The sequence below is a fragment of the Lygodium microphyllum genome, chromosome 23 (assembly GCF_053477565.2).
Source record: "Lygodium microphyllum isolate KBCC chromosome 23, Lygodium_microphyllum_v1.1.10, whole genome shotgun sequence".
NCBI lineage: Eukaryota > Viridiplantae > Streptophyta > Polypodiopsida > Schizaeales > Lygodiaceae > Lygodium > Lygodium microphyllum.
Genome location: NC_141157.1, coordinates 113,575,862 through 113,595,976, shown reverse-complemented (window position 1 = coordinate 113,595,976; position 20,115 = coordinate 113,575,862). Strand labels below are relative to the sequence as shown.

Genomic DNA, 20,115 nt, shown 5'->3' with positions numbered 1-20,115 from the left:
AACGACTAAAATCTATTTTTCTTAAAATTTTCCATTTATTTCAATATAAGTTATTGCTTTTCTAAGTTTCTGATTTGTATGACTTATGTGAAGTGTGATCCATTAGTATACTCATTTTCATGCCATGCAAATATCATTTGTTTCCCAAAACCCAAAAATAATACCATTTTTCAGTAAATCCTCTGTTTCGAGTTTTGCAAGTTTATTATTTTTAATATACATGAAGGAAAATGACTAAACTTGCAAATATTAATAAACATATTTCAATCATTTCCAATCATGTTTCTATCATATACATGAAAGATTCATCATAAAAATTAAATAAAAGTCGCTTACTCTAAAATTCGCATACACAAACCATGTATTTAAAAAAAATGGAGCCACTTATGCATCCAAATCACCCAATCTACATGCCATTATGCTTTCAAACCATTGTCCATCCCCACTTTATTGAATAAACCCTCCCTTTCTCTCTCATATACAACCATATGAACAAGGAACAAAGAGGAGAGAGAAATAGGAGAGAGAAATATTGAAATTGAATATTTTCATTCCCTTCATCAAATTCTGCACACTCTAGAGCATCGAATAGCGAACAATTGCAGGGCCTCACCCCCCCAGAGATGGAGGGCTGATGCAGAGAGAGACAGCTTCCCGAAATTTGGGGAAAAGATGGGGCACAAAAAAATGTGCCCCCCACCCCCCCCCCCCCCCCCCCCAATCTCAATAGTTTTTGGAGCTTTTAAGCTCTTTTAAGCATGTTCATTAAATTATCTAGTTCACATTGCATGTTCACACTTGTTTGCAAGTGGTTTCGGGTCGAAGGAAGGGGCAAACAACCTCGGATTCATGATTCAACTAGACTAGCAGTTTTTTGGTATCAAAATCTATCACCCTAGTCTCCATCATTTGCTTTTTGGCTTCCGGATCTAGTAGTTGCTTCATAATGCCAAACATTGCAGCCATTAAATGGGGGGTCAAATGGACTCCCATTGATAAATGTACACTTCCATTGGATTCCTAGCATCGAAATGCATCCAGGAAAACTCCAACTTCTTAATCTGTGATTTTCACCAAAAACACCTATTTTACGGGTCTCGAGCCACCTTTCAGTTGGCAAGCGCAACAATTCAAGGACTACATTTCATTGTTTTTAGATGAGTTAATGGTCGCTATTGTAGACTTCACACAAAACTACTCTTCAAGGAGTAAAAGGAGATCCAGTCAATGCTTTAGTACACTAAGCATATCACTATTCTTGTCATCATTACTTATCTTTGCATCACATCGAGTGCAATAAAAAAAACATGCAATTTTTTGTATCAAATAATGATAAGTAACATGACACTTGCTTTGTGTGGCATGCTTTTCTTTTACATACTCAATGGCTGAGAGATTAAGGGCTCAACTTTATAAAACATTGGGTTTGATTAGATAGTGTAGCTTCACATTATCTAGTTCACATTGCATGTTCACACTTGGCTGCAAAGTGGTTTCAGGTCGAATGAAGGGGAAAACGACCTCAGATTCATGATTCAACTGGACTAGCAGTTTTTTGGTTTCAAAATCTATCACCCTAGTCTCCGTCATATGCTTTTTGGTTTCTGGATCTAGTAGTTGCTTCATAATGCCAAACATTGCAGCCATTAAATGGGGGGTTAAATGGACTCCCATTAACGAATGGACACTTGCATTGGATTCCTAGCATTGAAACGCAAGATATCTACTAATTACTTGGACCTTTTCTTGAAGATTTAAAGGCTCAATTTCTTTTTTGAAGACATCTAGATGGTGTACATAGCAAAGACTTCTATTTGTGTCTTCATTCCAATCAAAAGATTTGATTCTTCTCATTCAGTTTCCATTATTTGTATGGCTGTAAATAGAGTAGTACTCTGTTTTGCACATCCCTTTCAACCATTGTAATTTTTTTTTTTGTGGGCAAAAACCTTGAAGAAGGGATGGATTGTAAGAAGTTGGGAAGAGACATTATTTTTTGATGTTTCAATGATAATACCTTATCACATTGGCATAGGTATATAAGGTGCTGAGACTTATACTCTTTCATTACTTTACATTAGCACAATTACACTCTCTTTATCTTTTCTTGTTCATAGCTTTCATGGCTTCTCTCACCTCTTGAGGGGTCAACCTATAAGAAATCATCTATGTAAATATGTTCAAAGGATATTAAGAAATACCCTTTCTTTACATGCTATAAAGCCTTAGCATGAACCCATTTACTTTACTAAACTTACGGATCTTTTTGAATTGTAATTTAAAAACCCTTCTTGTAAATATAAACCTGTAAATTTTACTAAATATAATACCCTTTCTTTTAAACTCGCGTAGTATCTTACATGCTCTATAAGGTGGAACCCCCAAGCTCACCTCTCTCCTATCTTTCTAGTCTTTCTCTCCCCTCCTTTCTCTCTTTTGCACTCTATTCTCTCACCTCTCAATTGTCTTCTTAATATCTTAGGTCTTCACTAGGAGAGGCTACATCACACCCATCCGAAAATATAACTACCTAGAGTGTAAGGACTAGCACCTAGGATGATGAGATCAACTATTGGAGGAGGAAGGTTTGCTACTATGGCTACATAGGTAGCAAGGGGCTTTCATATGATAAAGCCCATGCCCTGTCCTACAAAGGGGGAGAAACCCTCAATGAGCAAGATATATGGGACAAATTTTGTAAGGTTTGTTCTGAGATAATTAATTGGAAAATATTATTTTCAAGTTTTTTTGTCCACATGCTTAAAGTAAATCCATAGAACCATGTATAAAGGACTAATTAAATATATTGTTTTCATATGTATTTGTAGTATATAGGTTTCTAACTGGAAAACTAAAGATGACGTGTGCAATGGATGGAAAGTGAATGGATAGTAGTCCCAATTATACTATCATATGAATGGGTGTACTTGGTAAGTTAGGTGGCTTTTTACATATTTAGTGTAGAATGTAGCTAATTACTTATCATTGTTTAAAGGTTGGATGACCATAGAAATATAGGTTCTCTAAGGTTGATCTTAGTGGATTGAGACTGTGGCATTTTGCTACCAGGTAGATTTAGAAACCACTTGGCTAGCTAAGTCCATGAAACTTATGGAGTTTGAATGATGCTACTTAGGAATGGCATTCAAGTGACTACTAAATGTTACCTCCCTTAGCAAGGCTAGGGGTGAGTATGTTACACTTTGTCAAATTGTACTTGTGTTGGCTCTCATAGTGCCTTTTGTATATCAAATTCTTATGCATTGTTTGTTTCCAATATGTGTGATGAATATGAGCTTGTTTCTTTGAACATGTATAGAATGGAGAAAATTATATGGCCACTATAAAATTTGAGAATAATGCTATCATAAAAAATGGAACTTGGTTCTCATGTGACTTAGCTCCTAGAAAAAAGGCTGTTTGTACTAAGTGGGTTTACAATTGAAATATAAGCCAAACAGTAGTGTTGATCACTATAAGGCTAGACTTGTGGCAAATAGTTATGCTGAGTATAAAGGCATTGGCTTTGATGAAACCTTTGCTCCCACTTACCATATGATAACAATTCATAGCTCTTTTGCAATAACAACTCATAATTGCTGGAGTGTATATCAATTGGGCATGAGCGCCACACTGCTAAATGCTCACTTGCATAGGAGAGTATATGTTTTTCAACCTTGTGTCTTTGTTCAAAAGGGGTAGGAAAATTGAAGTGTGCAGATATGGAAGAAGGTAGTGTATGGCCCTGAAGTAAGCATCTCGGGCATGTTGTGAGAAGATGCATACTTGAAAACACATGGTTTTCATAATAGTCCAACTAAAAGCACCTTATATGTCAAACATGAGGGTAGTTTGCCTCCTCTAATCATTGTGGTCTATGTTGATAACATGTTTCTCACAAGCATTAATAAGACACATCTTGCTAATTTAAGGTTGAGTTAAATTTGACTTTTTACATGTCAAATTTTAGGTCTATTGCATAGTTATTTGGGCATTCAGTTCAAGTAGTGTGATAGGGATTTACTTTTTGCCATATGCAGTATATTGAAACATAATGGCATAGATTTGGTCTTGATGGTTGATGTGAGGTGCCTCCTCCAACATGCTTGGAGGAGTACTCTAGTAGTCTACTAAAATTTGTGTCTATGCATGCCACCCAATCTCTCCATGTAGGGAACATCATGGTTAGTTGAACATGGGAATCCTAGTTCTACTACACAAGGAAACTATGGAGAGGTCACCCCTAATAGCAATCTAGTGCCCACCTAAGAAAGATCACTTTGTAATCAATCAGAGGCAAGAGTAGGATGAGAGATGAGGGAGAGTGTAACTTGATCCCCCTAGCCATAAGGTAAAATCTCAGCTCTAGCCCCCTAAAATTGTGTTAGACCTAGAACTAACCTACCAACATTTTGGTAATTTAATTATCTAATCAGCTCTATTGTATATGCATCACTTATGATCACCAAGGCACTGTTTTCTTTGTCTAGGCAGTTTTTCTTCCTAGAATTGTATAGATGTCTATTTAGTCTAGGGCATATTTAGTCTTATACATATTCTACATTGACACTCTCAATACACTTTGTGTCATATGCTCTCAAGCTTCTTCTTCTCCATGTTTTGTGTGTATTTCTACAATGCTAATCCAATAATATTGTCGTATTTGTTTACTCTGCAACCTCGCATGCATACGTCGTTACCATTCATTGTTGTCTTTTAAATCAAATTTTAATTACATACATATGTACATGGTGATCTATATGTACAAGAATCTATGAACATATGTATCGAGACATATACATATGTATATGGTGACTTCCTAGTTGTTTGATTTTGTGAAACAATTACTTTTTATGATATTTTAGATATGAAGATAGCCTTTGAAACATAAAAAACTCTAGTGCATAGATTAAAAATATACTCATTATTAAAATAACACACATTGCTGGAAAGACTAACTAGAAAATCGTGAGGTTCTAATATAATTTTGATTAAGCATTCTCAAAGTGTCTTATATTGCTTATAAGATCCCTAAGGATTGTGCTTATTAAGTTGATTAGTGAGGCATAAGTCTTATAGAGAGAAACATGTATCTTCACAAGTGTTGCAATCTATGATATGGGGAATAAAACAATCAATTGAAATAAAGTTTGATTCATGTAGTTGACTCTAAGGAATGCATAACAATTTAGTGAGCTTGTGTAAAAAATGATTACAAAACCTAAACTTGGGGGTGGGACAAATTATTGGTCGCTTGCTTGTTTGCGGACACCAAAAAGTCATACCTAGCAATTTGGGAGTTTCCATATGGTTTCTTGAAAAATGTGATGGAATGGTTCAAGAGAAAAAGGGAAGTCATGATTGTAAGGAGGGACTTAAATTAAAAGTTATTAAGTTCAACATGTGGAAAGAGTAGATCCCTAATTTTTGCATATTATACACTTGATTAGCAACTTGCTATAAAATAGGGTGTTGATAATTCCAAAGTATGAAAAGAAATCATCACACCTCCCTTTTGTAGGCCAAACCATACAAAATGAAGGCTAATTTTCTTATAAATAAGTGAGAGGGATTAATTAGCAAGCCATATATACATGTGCAACACAACATCATACATGATGGATAGCAGGGCTACATAAGTTTACCAAGTTAAGATGCTTTTATTTACTCTATTTTTACATGTATTACCTCAATGCATTTGTTGTGTTAACAATAAGGACATAATAGAAAACGTAAGAAAGCTCTAATAAGCAAGTTCAACATTGCGAGAAACTTGCTACACCTTGAAAGATATTCAAGTGCAACAAAGTCCATAGTGATAGATTGTACTAATCAAAGTTAGCTATTGTATGTGATACCTACATTAGTCCCCCTTACCATGCATGCAATTTTGAACAAAACACATGACCAAAGACAACGTGCCATTTCCAACATGACAAACATGGATGCCCTATTCCTTAATATGACATCATAGTTGTTTATTAATTTTGGATACGTACAAGGGTGAATAGCATGGTGTCAACATCAACTACCATGATGACGTTGAGATGATACCATAAAATTACACTATATGTGGATGCGTATTGCTAACTGGCGAAGTGGATGACCCAATGGACTCCAACTCCAACCCTTCCATAAACCCTTATGTATTTATCAATGGACTAGAATCCTGACTCTCATGTAGCTCAAAGTTTGATGAATATTATTCACCATCATTTTTAAAAAATATAGCGACTTACAATCGTGTAACTTCCTAACCAAAGGAATTTTAGGAAGGCCCACTAGAGCATGATTGTCCCATGTAGGAAAATGAACCCAATCTAACATTGTTTCAAGTGAATGGTGTGGTGGAGTAGTGGTCCTTGAGGCCATGGAAGTTTAAAGGATTGCCACTCTCTATGAAGTAAGTGCAAGTGCAGTGTGAGAGCTACTCTCATCTTTGATTGACTAGGAAGCGACCCTTCTTAGATGGGTGCTAGGTTCTGTTACGGTGATTGTCTGATGCTTCACTTATGAAGCAGAACTAGAACATCAAGTTCGGAATTCTAAGAAAATGGACTCGATGGTGATGTGCCCGCAACTAGGGCTAGGGGTTGGGGTTTTGCTTGAGTGCTTGAGAAGCCCTCTTGAGAACTAACTATAGAGGGGGGTGGGTGCTAGGTTCTGTTACGGTGATTGTCTGATGCTTCACTTATGAAGCAGAACTAGAACATCAAGTTCGGAATTCTAAGAAAATGGACTCGATGGTGATGTGCCCGCAACTAGGGCTAGGGGTTGGGGTTTTGCTTGAGTGCTTGAGAAGCCCTCTTGAGAACTAACTATAGAGGGGGGGGGGACCATAGAGGCGTTATCTGCATCCTAGAACTTGCTCAAGGTTTTGAGAAGCCTTCTAAAACGGATCCCGGAAGGGGTTGAACCATTGCAAGGAAATTGCTCCCCTTGCCGAAGGCTTCGACGTAGACCGTTACGCCTAGAAGACAAGGCAGATGCAGCCATCATCTTTTATAAATACTTCGCACTGGACATGACCATCCACTGTGTGTGCCTTCCGTCCGAGTCTGGAACCCGCCCTTACAAAGAATGCCTGGGCAACGCATACGTTTAGTTACACAAATACGAAGAAAGAACCGGTTCCAAATTTCAAAACCCTGGTGTGCAGACATGGTTCCATATTGTAAGAGATGAGAGAAGGATTTATGTATGGGTTGGTTGATCATGGCAAGTTTAGAAGAACTGCTGGCACCCAGACAGAAGAGAAAGCGCGTCGTGAGAGTTTTGAAATGTGCACCGAACATATAAAGAAAGGGAGCAATCCCACGTCCTCTCTCTCTCAGATATTGTTTTTTTCACAGTGTTGTTTGCTGGATTTTCATGACGTTTTCCAAAGGCCCAAAGCATCGCCTGCCTTTGTGTCGTAGAAGGAGAAGGCCTAACATGGGGGAGAGCTTCTATGAAGGGAAACCATGGGAGAGAGAGAGAGAGAGAGAGCTTCCATGAAGGTGAGATATCCCTCAAAAGTCTTCGTTTGCACACTGTCAGGCGTCATGTGGGAATTGCATCATCTGGACACAAATCTTATGCATTATATATTAAGCACTCTACTCTGTCTTCTGTGTGTGCCTTCCCTTCCCGCACCTTGCCCTCTCTCTGTGTATCCAATTGTGGTGTTTCCAATCTCCTTCATCAATCAATCATCCTCCTCTCTTTGGGTCTTCCATCCCTTCAGTCATCATTATCTTTCTCTTAATTTATCTGCGGGTCTCCATTCATCATTCAGTTTTTGTCTCTGCACTCATCATTCATTTGTTTGCCTCGTTCTCTAGACCTTCTTGGGCATTTAGACACTAACCCTTATGAATGCACTTGTCCTTTCCCTTTACTCAGTATGCATTTTGGCCCTCTTACCTAGCTTTTCCCACTGTAGATACTCCGATCACTTCCATATCACATGGGGCGACGAAAACATCAAATCAACCAACCACGACCATGTCTGGCAGATGGCTTTGACCAACGTCACTGGTAAGCTATGTAAACGCGATTTCTGGGTTGCTAAATTTTGCCGCTGTTGTTTAGCAAAAGCTGGCTTGATACCTTCTCGACATTACATGTGCTTCTGAACTGGTTGGGAGCATTCACGAGCAGTCAGCTATTGAGTATTGTACTTACATTATGTCAGACAAACTTGAAAATCTATGGGAATGAGCTGCTAGTGACATCATGAGCTTCTGCTTGGGAGGCGCCACAGACCTGCCTAGGAGCAAATTGGGGGTTGCCAGCCCCAGCTGGGCTGGCAGCCCCCTGCCCCCAACCGCACCTAGCTAGCTATGCTGTCCTTCCCTTGCAAAAGCTCACGGCGTTATCAAAATTCACAATGTGGGACTACTTCTTATAATGGGAATTCGTCTAAAACTTCTTTTGAGTTGTAGCTGAACTACTTGTTGTGGTTTAGCTACCTTGTCTAGCTGAATTTTGGCTGGTGGTACTTTCCAATGCATCAACAAATGTACTGTTGGGATCCTTATTATGAAATGCACTAAAGGCTAAACTCTGCTGGTATGGGAAATGCAGCTTCAGGATTTGCATCCATAAAGAGCTACATGTTTGGAAGCTTCAGCATGTACATCAAGCTTGTCCCTAAAGACTCAGCAGGCACCGTAACGGCCTATTATGTAAGCTCAGCTTACTCATGCTGATGTTTGAGCAAGGAATGATCATGGCAATTATTTCAAATTTCTGGTTGTGGGCTAGATCGTTATATTGTGTACTGTTGTGTCATTAACCTCTCTGCAACATGTTTGTTGCTTAGTTCTACTCAGGAACCGAGAACCGGGATGAGGTGGACTTTGAGTTCCTTGGCAATGAAACGGGCCAACCGTATGCACTGCAGACCAATGTGTTCTGGAATGGCACCGGAGGAAGAGAGCAAAGAACATTCTTGTGGTTTGACCCAACAAAAGCTTACCACAATTACACGGTGGTTTGGAACCCCCAGCAGCTGCTGTAAGCTTACATTCATCTAATTTGCATGACCTCACATGCTGTGTCAGTGACCTCTAGATATTGGTATTGCTGGGTGCTTGCTTGATATTGCTGAACCTTAGTGGCCGTAGGTCCCCTTACATCTTGTGATAAGAAAGCACTTGAGAGGTAAAGTCCATGAATGACTATTAGCATTTGGATATAGGTTTTCACCTCAACGGTATGGATAACCGAAGTGATTCACAAGAAGTTTTAGACAAATTGATGCTCTACTTTCCACATAACCACATACCTAGCTACCCTCGGCCGGCAACCCCTGCCCCCAACTGTACCTAGCTAGGTATGCGGTGCCACCCAAGAAGAAGTTCATGATGTGGAGCACTACAGGAAACAATAAGGGAGAAGAACCCCTTTTCCCACACGGGAAAGTGTGAACAACCTCTTGTGATTGTAGATGGGTTCCTCAATCTCTTAACATGCTGTGGACGAGTTCCTCGTACTGTTTTCTGTTACAATACAGATGTAAGTGACATGGGTGCTTTGAATGTGCAGCATTATGGTAGATGGAATACCTATCAGAGTGGTGCCCAATCTTGAATCCAAAGGGATCCCTTTTCTGAACAAACAGCCCATGAGAATCTATGCAAGCATATGGGACGGAAGCTCGTGGGCTACGAGGGGCGGCTGGGTGAAGATCAATTGGGCGAAATCTCCCTTCATTGCCGCCTTCGGCAAGTATGAATACGATGCTTGCGTTCCTGGTAAAAGCTCTTGCGCCAAGAACAAATGGTGGAACACTCCACAGTTTCACAACTTGACTTCTGAACAGGCAGCTCAGTATCAGTGGGCTCAGCAGAATTACATGATCTACAATTATTGCACAGACAGGGGGAGGTATCCTGAGATTCCCCCAGAATGTCCCCAGTGATGTTTCCATTGTCCTCCTCCGTTTCAGACTTTCCAATCCTGGATCTACTTCTTCTTTCATTGGGAGAGGAATGATGTCTCTCTACATTTTATTTTCCCAGCGAATAACACCCTTTAGTCTCTGAATGATGATGATGATGATGCTGATGATGATGTAGGGGCTATAGCACATCCGGCTACCATATTTTTTTCCTTGTACTGGAGCATATTGGGGCTGTTTAAATCTACCAATAGCCGTAGGACACATCCTTTTACAATGGGTTGGTGGCTTGGTGAATAATGGTTGAAATTTTGCTTTTCCTCGTTTTGAGTTAAGCTGTTGGTTACAGTTGCTTCCTTCTTATTCCTTTTTCCATGTTTCTGAGTGAGGAAAGGGAAAGCAGGCCTTGCATTTGGGAAGTAAAATAGTGCTTGCTTGAGGGAGCAATGGATACTTTTAGGGCAAGTATGCTTGCATTAATTGTCTATAAGTATCAACCAGGCTTTGTGCACCTGAGCCACGCTTCACACAATGTTGCAATTATTCAGTGCATGCACCAAATCACACTTTATAAACACCCACATCTATACTTTCTGGCCAAGCCTTGTTTTACATGACGTGTCTAGAATGCACCTTAACACAAAGATGTGCTTTTACTCAACAAAAAGGAGTTAGTGAAGGTGCATGTTTATATGTACGTTTGCGGCAAGACATGTCTCTTGGTTTCAAATGAAAAATATGTTGATAGGGGTTATGGTGGGATTATATCACCCCACCCTCCTGCCCAACACACACACACACACACACTCTCTCTCTCTCTCTCTCTCTCTCTCTCTCATCCACTATGCTATTGAAGTAATATGTGGTGAATTTATATCAAGTTTTATGGTCCATAGTCATGTCTCCATTATAAGGCACATGTTTCATTCTAAAGCCTTCAATATACAAATCGGTAATCATACAATGTCTTTGTATAGTTTCAAGATATATGTGTGCAAGTACCATTTCTTTTTGAAAAGGTTAGTTTTCATAGATATATGTATACCCATGAATAGATACACATTCTTCCTCATAGAAATACACATGCACATGATTCTTTCAGTAAGGTGAGTGAATCAATAGCAAATTAGCAATCCATGATACAAGGTCACCCACCTTCATGAAAGGTGGGATGCAGTAGCAAGGAGGCCTTGTGATGGAAGCTTTGGCACAATTGTAGGAAAGTAATTGTTACTGTGGCACCATGTATAAAACACCAAGGATTGGAGGGGTTGCCTTCATAGCCTATATATATCTCCATTTTAGACATGATCATACTCAATGTTAAATCAAAACAAGGAGAGATTTTCAACCACATAAGTTTAGCAGTCATTAGAGTCCTAACTTTGCAAGCAATGGTGTTGGTTAGGGTTGAGGTCTACCACAAGCACAAGTCCCCTTAGCATTCAATCTTAGCCATCCATTGTCAATGTGATTCATCATTTATGGATCTACCATACACAGAGCCTAGCTTGGCGATGCGTATAACAGAAACATGGACATGTCCAATATGGGTCAAATGCGACTTCACTACGGGTCAACATTCCTCGTTATCTATGAATAAATTAGTCTTAACATATAGATTATTTGCTCTATACATTTGATATGCATTACACATTAATGAGAATTCATAGTATAGTTTAACACTCACAGAATAAAATATTGAAGTAACTAAGTTTTTCCCCTTCCCAATTAAGCCAAAGCTTTATTCTATTTAGTGAAATACAATTTGTTGTGGTTGAAAGCTCAAGGTGAACATTCTTATGATGTATGGAATATCAAAAAATGTGTTGCAAATGATATTTCATATTCTTAAAATAAAATAATCATATATCCAAGGAACTTGTTTTTGTTGAGAAATGTGCAATCACATCCACCATAGCCTCTTTGTATAGGACAAACAAGGCAAAGAAACAGATTGCAAATAAAGCCTTAGACTAGGTCATGTATGCATGGTTTATTAAAACCACGGTTGTTGAATACCATGGTCCCTTTCAAACCTTGACATTGTCAAGTATCAACCTAGGCATTGCGTTTTCTTCAGCACGCTGCCTGTCTGCGCCTGTATTCTGGTCGTACGTTGCATACAGTTCGTGTGCCCTGCAATCTTGATGGGAATCATGGGACTTTAAAAGCCTACTAAGTAAGCTATCTCTCCATGAAGTATTGTGGCAAGTAATCGCCTATACACGCTGTAGCAGTGAAGAAACCAATTGGGTTTGGTAACCCTAATCACAGACTCCATAGCTAAGCTTCATCTCCTACTTTATTCTCTCACCCACTAGAGTCCTCAAGTCTTGGCTATTGGAAATTCCTTAGTCTTCAGCAAAACCACAACCTTATTTCAGCAAGCATTCAACCAATTTACTAGCAAGGAGAGGAGATCTTGACAAGATTTGCAAAGCACTTAAAGAAGATACAAAGCACAGTGTCCATTGACACTCATCTAGTGTTGTAGCACCAATGGTATCTAACACAATCAGCCTTGCCCTTGATCAAATGTGAGTTTTTTTTTGCTATTCCAACATCAAATCAAGGAGGGAAGAATTGGGACGACTCGGATGTGCAAGATTTGAAGATCCCAAGTTCGAAGGGTATAATCTCCTAGTATCTCTTGATACTAATTACCTAGTGCTTCTTGGCACTTATGCTCAACTGAAATTTGACCTAGTGCTTCTTGGCACTTGTGCTCAAAAAACAAGGGATTTTTTTTTTTGGTATAGAAATACCTCTCCATAAAGTTGAAATAAGATGGTTAAGGTGAAGTTTTATGTGATGTCTATATACTCTATTAGTAAATCTCCTATAGACTTCATTTAAATCTCCTAAAATACAGTAAAGGTGAATGTTTTAGTAATGTACATTGCACACTTCATTTTAGTCTTCCCTAAAATGTAATGTGAAAGAGGATTTGCTCTACCAAATCAAGTATCTCAACATCATTGTTGTTGAAGTGAGGTCTAAGGAGTGAAACTTGATTTGATACTGGTCTTATTTACATTATGTTTTTTAATAATGTACCAAACTTATAATTTATCAAACATGGCACTAGGAGGATGATTCTATACCTCAAATACAATCGAATCACAGTGATGAATACATCACATCATCGAGCATGTACACAAAATTTGGTGGCCTTGAACCTATTCTCAATGCATTACAAGTCTCCTCAATCATTGAAACACCTCAATTTGCATGCATCTACATTGAGTTGCATGCACTCTAATGGTCAAATCTAATTTCTTGTTTAGAGAACCATAGCTTGGAGGGCTATGATTCTCATTATACTGACATCTTAAATCTCATTGGCTTTATTCATAAAAACATGAACATACATACATTGGGCTACATGTGCTACAATGGTTATTTCTTATTTTTTATTTAGATAACCATAGCTTGAAGGACCATGCTTATCATTATATCTATAGCTTACAATTTCATGGACTTTATGCATGGAATCATGAATATGCATACATTGAGTTGCATGCTCTCCAATGGTTAAGTATGATTTCTTGTTTAGAAAACCATAGCTTAAGGGGCCATGATTATCATATATATATATGTATGTATGTATGTATGTATGTATGTATGTATGTATGTATATTACAATTTCATGGACTCTATGTTCTTCTTTTTAAGATTCTTTGCATAGAAAATTAATCACATTATATAGGAAAACAAATTAAAAATGTTAGGGACCATGTTTTTGTGGCAATAAAATATAAGGAAGAGTATGTTTTTTAATTAAGCATTAAGATTGCATACCATTCTTGCATTGCTCAATAGGCCCAAATTAGTTTTCTTTGGAGAAATCAATAGGCCCATGGCCAATGGCTAAAGACTAAGTGTGCATCCCTCATACAAGTATGAAGAATAAGAGTATATGAGAACCCATAAAACTTCTTTTGTTCTGTCTCTCTCTCTCTCTCTCTCTCTCTCTCTCTCTCTCTCTCTCTCTCTCTCTCTCCCACACACACACACACACACACTCTCTCTCTCTCTCCATTGACTTTGCATCCCACAATCGCTTCCTTTCAACTAGTACTTGAGCATCATGGTTGGTGCAATAAGTGTGAGGATTCAAGATTTACTATGAGATCAATGAGTCAAGCTTTATCACGACATAAATGCTTGCTATCTAGTTTTGAAAGATGTGCAAATCTTAATACTAAGCTCTCTAATTGAAGTCAAATAGGTACTTTGATTGAGGGAACCATTGAGGCTCAGTTTGGGAGCTTGCACAGCCCAATTTTAAAGTGTTTGGTTAGCCAATAGTGATTAGAAATAAAGAAAAATAGTTGAGTTTTTGGATTGTTCAATAAGAGATTTGGTTCATGTATTGATGTATGCAAGCAAGGGAGCTATTTGCACATATGGGCAACTTTTTTTTGAGAAGTAGGGGATTAGATTATCAAAAAAAGCATAGGCCCTACTTGAGAAAAGAAGGGGGTCTTCTTATATTTGTTATAGAGAAGGAAAATAAGATACACTATGATTTTGTAGAGGTTGTGTGATGCTTGTGAGGGCTCCATTGTTCACTTCGTCTCTAGACTATGCCATGGCCACAAATTGTGTAGAGTCTTCTTGTTATGGAGATGTTATGACTAGAGATAACAATCATAAGTGAAAGAGGGATATACAATTAGAGATGGATTATTTGGAAAAGAATGCTACTTGGGAGTTAGTTCCTTTGCCTAAGGAAAAACATGCACTACCATGTAAGTGGATCTATAGGCTAAAGGTATCTCCATTTGATGCATTGCCTAAGTACAACACAAGATTGCTAGCCCAAGGCTTTAAATATGAGAAGCAAATTGACTTTGATGAGATCTTCTTGTCACCAGTAAATCAAGATGACCACCCTTTGTACGATCCTTGACTTGACTGTCACAAAGGATATCGAGTTGGTTGAGATGGATGTAAAGACTTTTTTCTTGAATGGGAACTTGGATGAGGATATTTATATGCAATAGGCTAAGGGGTTTATTGTGGAAGACAACGAGCAGTTGGTGTGTAGGTTGCATAAGAGCTATTATGGTTTGAAACAGCCTCCCATGGAATGATATTATAAGGTTGATGCCTTTATGCAAGCTCAAGGGTACACTATAAGTGAGACTAATTATTTCCTATACACGAGGAAGGCTAGGGATGGAAGCCTTATGATCTTGATTATTTATATGGATGACATTCTCATTGCTAAGAAGTTAATCATGGATGTGGATGCTTTAAATAAAATATTGCATGAAATCTTTGACATAAAGGACTTGGGAAATGCTAGTCACATCCTTGGCATATGTATTATGAGAGATCAAGATAGAAAGATACTCTATTTGTCTCAAAAGGAATACATTGGGAAGGTATTTGAGCATTTCAACATGGAGGGGGGGAAGCCTATCAATATTCCATTGCCTCCAAATATTTGGGTCGTTTGCTACCACAATATGATCATTCAACTCTTCCAATCCAATAAAGTCATCTCCATTATCTACATTTGTGCATATTACATCACTTTATGTTCTTGGCCAAAAATCCATGAAAAATATATTCTTCGACATTTGGAGTTTGAAGAGCGTAGATCATATGTTTCCAATAATCAACCATTGGTGTTATAAACTTTGTGAGATTCTCCTTAATGTACTCGAACATGGCCAACAACATTGGAACACCCTTTGGAAGAGTAGGATTTCTTGCAAAGTCTCTCTTCCATAATTCAATGCCACCTTCTCTTGGTAACCAGTCTAGGGACTTTAGATGCATCTTACATTGCATGAAAAGTGTATCTCCTTGCATATAAAACCAAAATTGAAGAGGTTTTGAGTGACCAACAAGTGTATATTTGGAATCACACAAGTATCCCTCATTGATGTATCTCTTAAAGTCAAGAACATGTGTCAATAAGAATGGTGTAGGACTTGTCATTTGCCATGATTGAAACTATTGCATAAGGTGAGGAAAAGTAAAGGTCATGCTCATCCTTAGCTTCTTTGAAAATTTGCTGAACATTGCATCAATGTCTTTATGTGTATGGGAAACCCAAGATCGATTATCTTGAATGTTTCTCGTGCAACAAGCAATAATAGATATGCAAAGAGACATCAATTTTTATTTTCTGATCCACAATTATTGAAGTAGCAAGTTCTCGGTCAATCATTTGAAATGATGATGACCATCATGTGGTGTATTATCTTTCATGCATGCTTTATTTTGCACAACACCTTGATGGTGGTCTAGTGATTTTCTCGAGTTGAGGGCTTTTATAGCACACAAAGGTTGATCTCTGCATTCCATCTACCTATATAGATCATCATTTGCATGCCTGTCTAGTCGCTCGAAGTTCCTAAAGCACAAGGACAACGAGATAATTGTGAAGTTAGGATCGTGAGGCCATAAATCAAGTGAGAAATGTCTGTATCTGCCTTCTCCACGCCCATATGTAATCATGCCTATTAAAGAAATTGATAGTTGAGTAGATCTTTCACTCTCTTTTGATAGAAGCATTAACCTAGTGATAGTTTTCTTTTGCTAGTCCATCTTATCATGTATGATGCACAAGTTTTTCTTTGGATAACTAGCTCAAACTTTTCATTGTGATAAGTATTCTTACACTCTAGATTGCAATATCTCCTTTAAACAATTGTCCTTTCAAAGGATGATAAATTTTAATGAGCTCTTTAATACTATTTTAGCAAAAGATTTACTGACGTAGATTTTTTAAACCAAACATGCTTGGTACCTTTGCAAATTTTTTTAAAAAAACTAAAGACATAGTTTTTTAAAGCAATATAACCAAAGAAAGAAAATATCACAAGTGCTAATGGAGGCAACTTTTCAAGAAAGTTACCAAAATTACATCAATGTGTCTTCCTTGATGAAAGGAGAAGGAACAAAGTTTAAATACTTGAAGTAGCCTTTAATTTCTCTTTCATAATTAAACTTGCTATATCTTGGCTTGATTCTTCTATGTCATCGAGTGGTACTTTAAGAACTTGAACTTTAGTAAGAGGAACCTCTTGGGCATTTGAAAATTTTTTGGCACTCTCATGGACTATCCACAATTGTGCTACAACCTCTCTTTGCTCTTAAGTGTTGCAAACCATTGCATATAGTCTTAATGTGGTTTACCAATGCCACCTTAGATGCAAGTCCACTTGCATATACATCAAATACAACCTCATGAGCATAATTGAATGCTTTGATTGTAGTCCCCATAACTTTCCTTTTCTTTCTCAAAATGGCATTTGCAATCCTGTGGTCTTCTTCAAGGTCCTCATCATTGCACTTCTTGTCCAAGCCTTCAAAGTCCAAAATGGAAGGCTTCTTGATATTGTTTATATATCTCTCAAATTTGATGAAGCTTTTTTCCATGGTCACTAATATCAAAACTACAAAGGAATCTATAGATCCAAAAGCAAAGGTTCTATCCATTGGTAGGAAGTCAACACTACTAGCTAGCATATGATACTTGAAAGAAATGCTTTCAAGAGAATTTTCCAAAGCTACCATTTGCTTTAGATCAAGAAATGATAACAATATGATTTTTTTAGGTTCACATGTCATTTGCAGTAGAGCTTTATAGAGTCCCATTTCATTCCCTCAACTCCATGTGTTGCATCTAAAACAAAAACCCCAATGGTAATTGGATCTCTATAAACATGATGTATAAGATTAAAGGTTTCTAGATTGCATTCTACAACATATACATGCCAAGGAAAATTGCTGGAGGATTGAAGAGGATTTTACTTTTTTGCAATTAGGAAGTTCACAATATCTCTTACTCCATTTGGTAGGGACCCTACGTCAGCTCCACGTGTGAGCTTCTTTGATACCCAATCATTGCAAATTTCTAAAATCTTTCTGTAGACTTCATCATTGATACCATAATCATCAATAGGCTCTTCCCAAGTCTTCATCACAGTGCTACTTTCTAGAACAGAGTCATTGAAAAGAGTGACTAATTACTCCTTTAGGACCCTATCTTGCTTGATTTTCTTAGCCTTGTTTCCATGTCAATCATATCTTCCTTATGCTATTTGTTTCTAAGAAAAAAGATATGATCTTCATTGATCTTCTCTTGTAGTGTAAGGATGTCTCCATCCTTTAGACCCATTAGGCAATGAAATGCAGCAAGAGAAGGTTGCCTTCCCTTCTTTCTCAAACTCTCCTCTTGGGATATAAGCTCACATCTAGAGTATGTCTTCATGATTTTGATCCAACTATCAAATATTTCTTCGGAGCTAACAAAATATAGCAATCTCTAGATGCACAATTTTCTCCAATGTATGCCACAAATCTGTACAAAAGAAAGATCAAAATAGTGAGCATAGAACAAAAGAAAGAGCATCACACTAATCTTCACAAAAAGAGAAGGTAAGCTTATATGTGATTACCTACCATGGTACTCTTTGAGAGCTTGTGTCTTACAAAGGATGTCTAAATCATATTAAGAACTGAATTTATCCAAAAACATTTGATATTGATCATGAAGACTCTATCTTGATCAAAGAACTTCTATCATACTTTACTTGCTTAAACAAATGTCATGATGCGCATGAAGTCATCAAGTTTGATCGATATGGACAAAAGCCAGTTCAATATGGACATGAATTGTATGCACAATTCAAGGTTGTCATTGATGAATGGACTAGAGCAGAGAATGATGATATTTCATCATCATCATCAGTACCGTACGAGACCGTGATTGATAAAGATGAAAGAAATATTCACCCTTCAATCAATTCTTACTTCAAGAGACCATCTATTATACAAACATCCTCAACAAATGCCTCACGTCATCCATCTCTTACATTGAATAGCTCGCAATCATCCAAGTTGAAGAAGACTCCTTTAGTCTCTACTTTGAAAGATATAGAAGCAATGCAACTTTCTCATTAGTTAAGATATCACAAACATTTCATAAATGGTAGTGCAGCTAAACGTTTTATACAAAATCTAAAAAATTTGTATTTTTCCAATATACATGATGTAACAAGGCAGTGACTCTATATAAACTAATTTTAACTCCCATAATAAATATGTCCCTTATATTATGGGCTTTTGCATGGTTATGAAATATATGCTTGTTAGACATTTCAAGTATTTAACGTAGTTACCTTGGTTTTTTTAAATACCACTAATATCAATGAGAGAATCTACTTAATGTTTTTTATTCTTTCAATAATATTATAGGTTAACCAAACTTATTACTATATGATATCAGATCAAGTTATTAAACCACACCTAGTTAGTGGTGACTCTTTTAAGGTCTTAATTCATGAAACTTATACATGTAACTTTAAGTGATGCTATATCTAAAAGAAGAAACTCATATTATAATATTTTCAAATCCATAAAATTATGAAATTTGGCCATGATAACATATCTTCATATAATGTTTGAGGCTCTTGTATTCTAAATTCTCTCTACGCTCCTTCAAACCTTTGTATTCTTACATCAAACTTGGAAATTTCTTAGGTATATCCTTATCGCATTTTGTTAGTATGTTAGAAAAGATAGTGAAATCCAAATCTCCTAATAGCCACATAGCTTACACTTCATCACCACTTAATCTCTCAAGATGTGCAATCTCACATTTGTAGCATACAAAGTGCCTTTTAAAGACAAAAATAGACATAGTGCTCTCTTTCATTCACAAAAATAAGACATTCATTAAAAATGGGACTTGGGAAATTCCCAAAATCTCTAATATTGTGTTTAAGGATACATTTATTTTGTACCCACATAACTCTAGTCTTCTCTCTCTCTACCCTTGCATTCCATAGCTTCTACATTGCATCCTACCATTGCTTCCCTCTCAAGTTACTGCATTACATAGTAGTTCTACGGGTAAGACATAGGAACCATTAAATAAAGGGTTTTCACAATTTATTGCCCTAGGGATGCCCAATGCAATTCAATCTATGCCCATGTCATCCATGAGCGATGGACAAGTTCTGTGATGAATCAAGGAACTGCATAGCTAGTCAACCCTTTATAAATAGTAAAACCTAATGAGGGGGTGACTGTGAAGCTGTTGAATATGAATTTTCTACATCTAATATGGTAGAAGAGGTAAAAGACATGATGAAATACTACACTGGCATGATCACAAAGAAATACTATCAGATCGTAGTGGACATTGAGTTCTTAAGTGTCAATAGAACTTGATGGATACTAAGAAGCCTGATTAAGGG

General features: G+C 37.4%; 1 protein-coding gene across 1 annotated transcript; it reads left to right on the top strand.

The window, feature by feature from the left end:
- The first annotated feature begins 7,339 nt into the window (after positions 1-7,339).
- LOC148016637 (putative xyloglucan endotransglucosylase/hydrolase protein B) lies at positions 7,340-10,382 on the top strand. The gene is made up of 4 exons (XM_087663847.1): positions 7,340-8,019; positions 8,569-8,669; positions 8,807-9,000; positions 9,532-10,382. Exons 1-4 carry the CDS (start codon positions 7,854-7,856, stop codon positions 9,905-9,907), a joined length of 837 nt encoding a protein of 278 aa, XP_087519973.1. The 5' UTR covers positions 7,340-7,853; the 3' UTR covers positions 9,908-10,382.
- Positions 10,383-20,115: the final 9,733 nt, after the last annotated feature.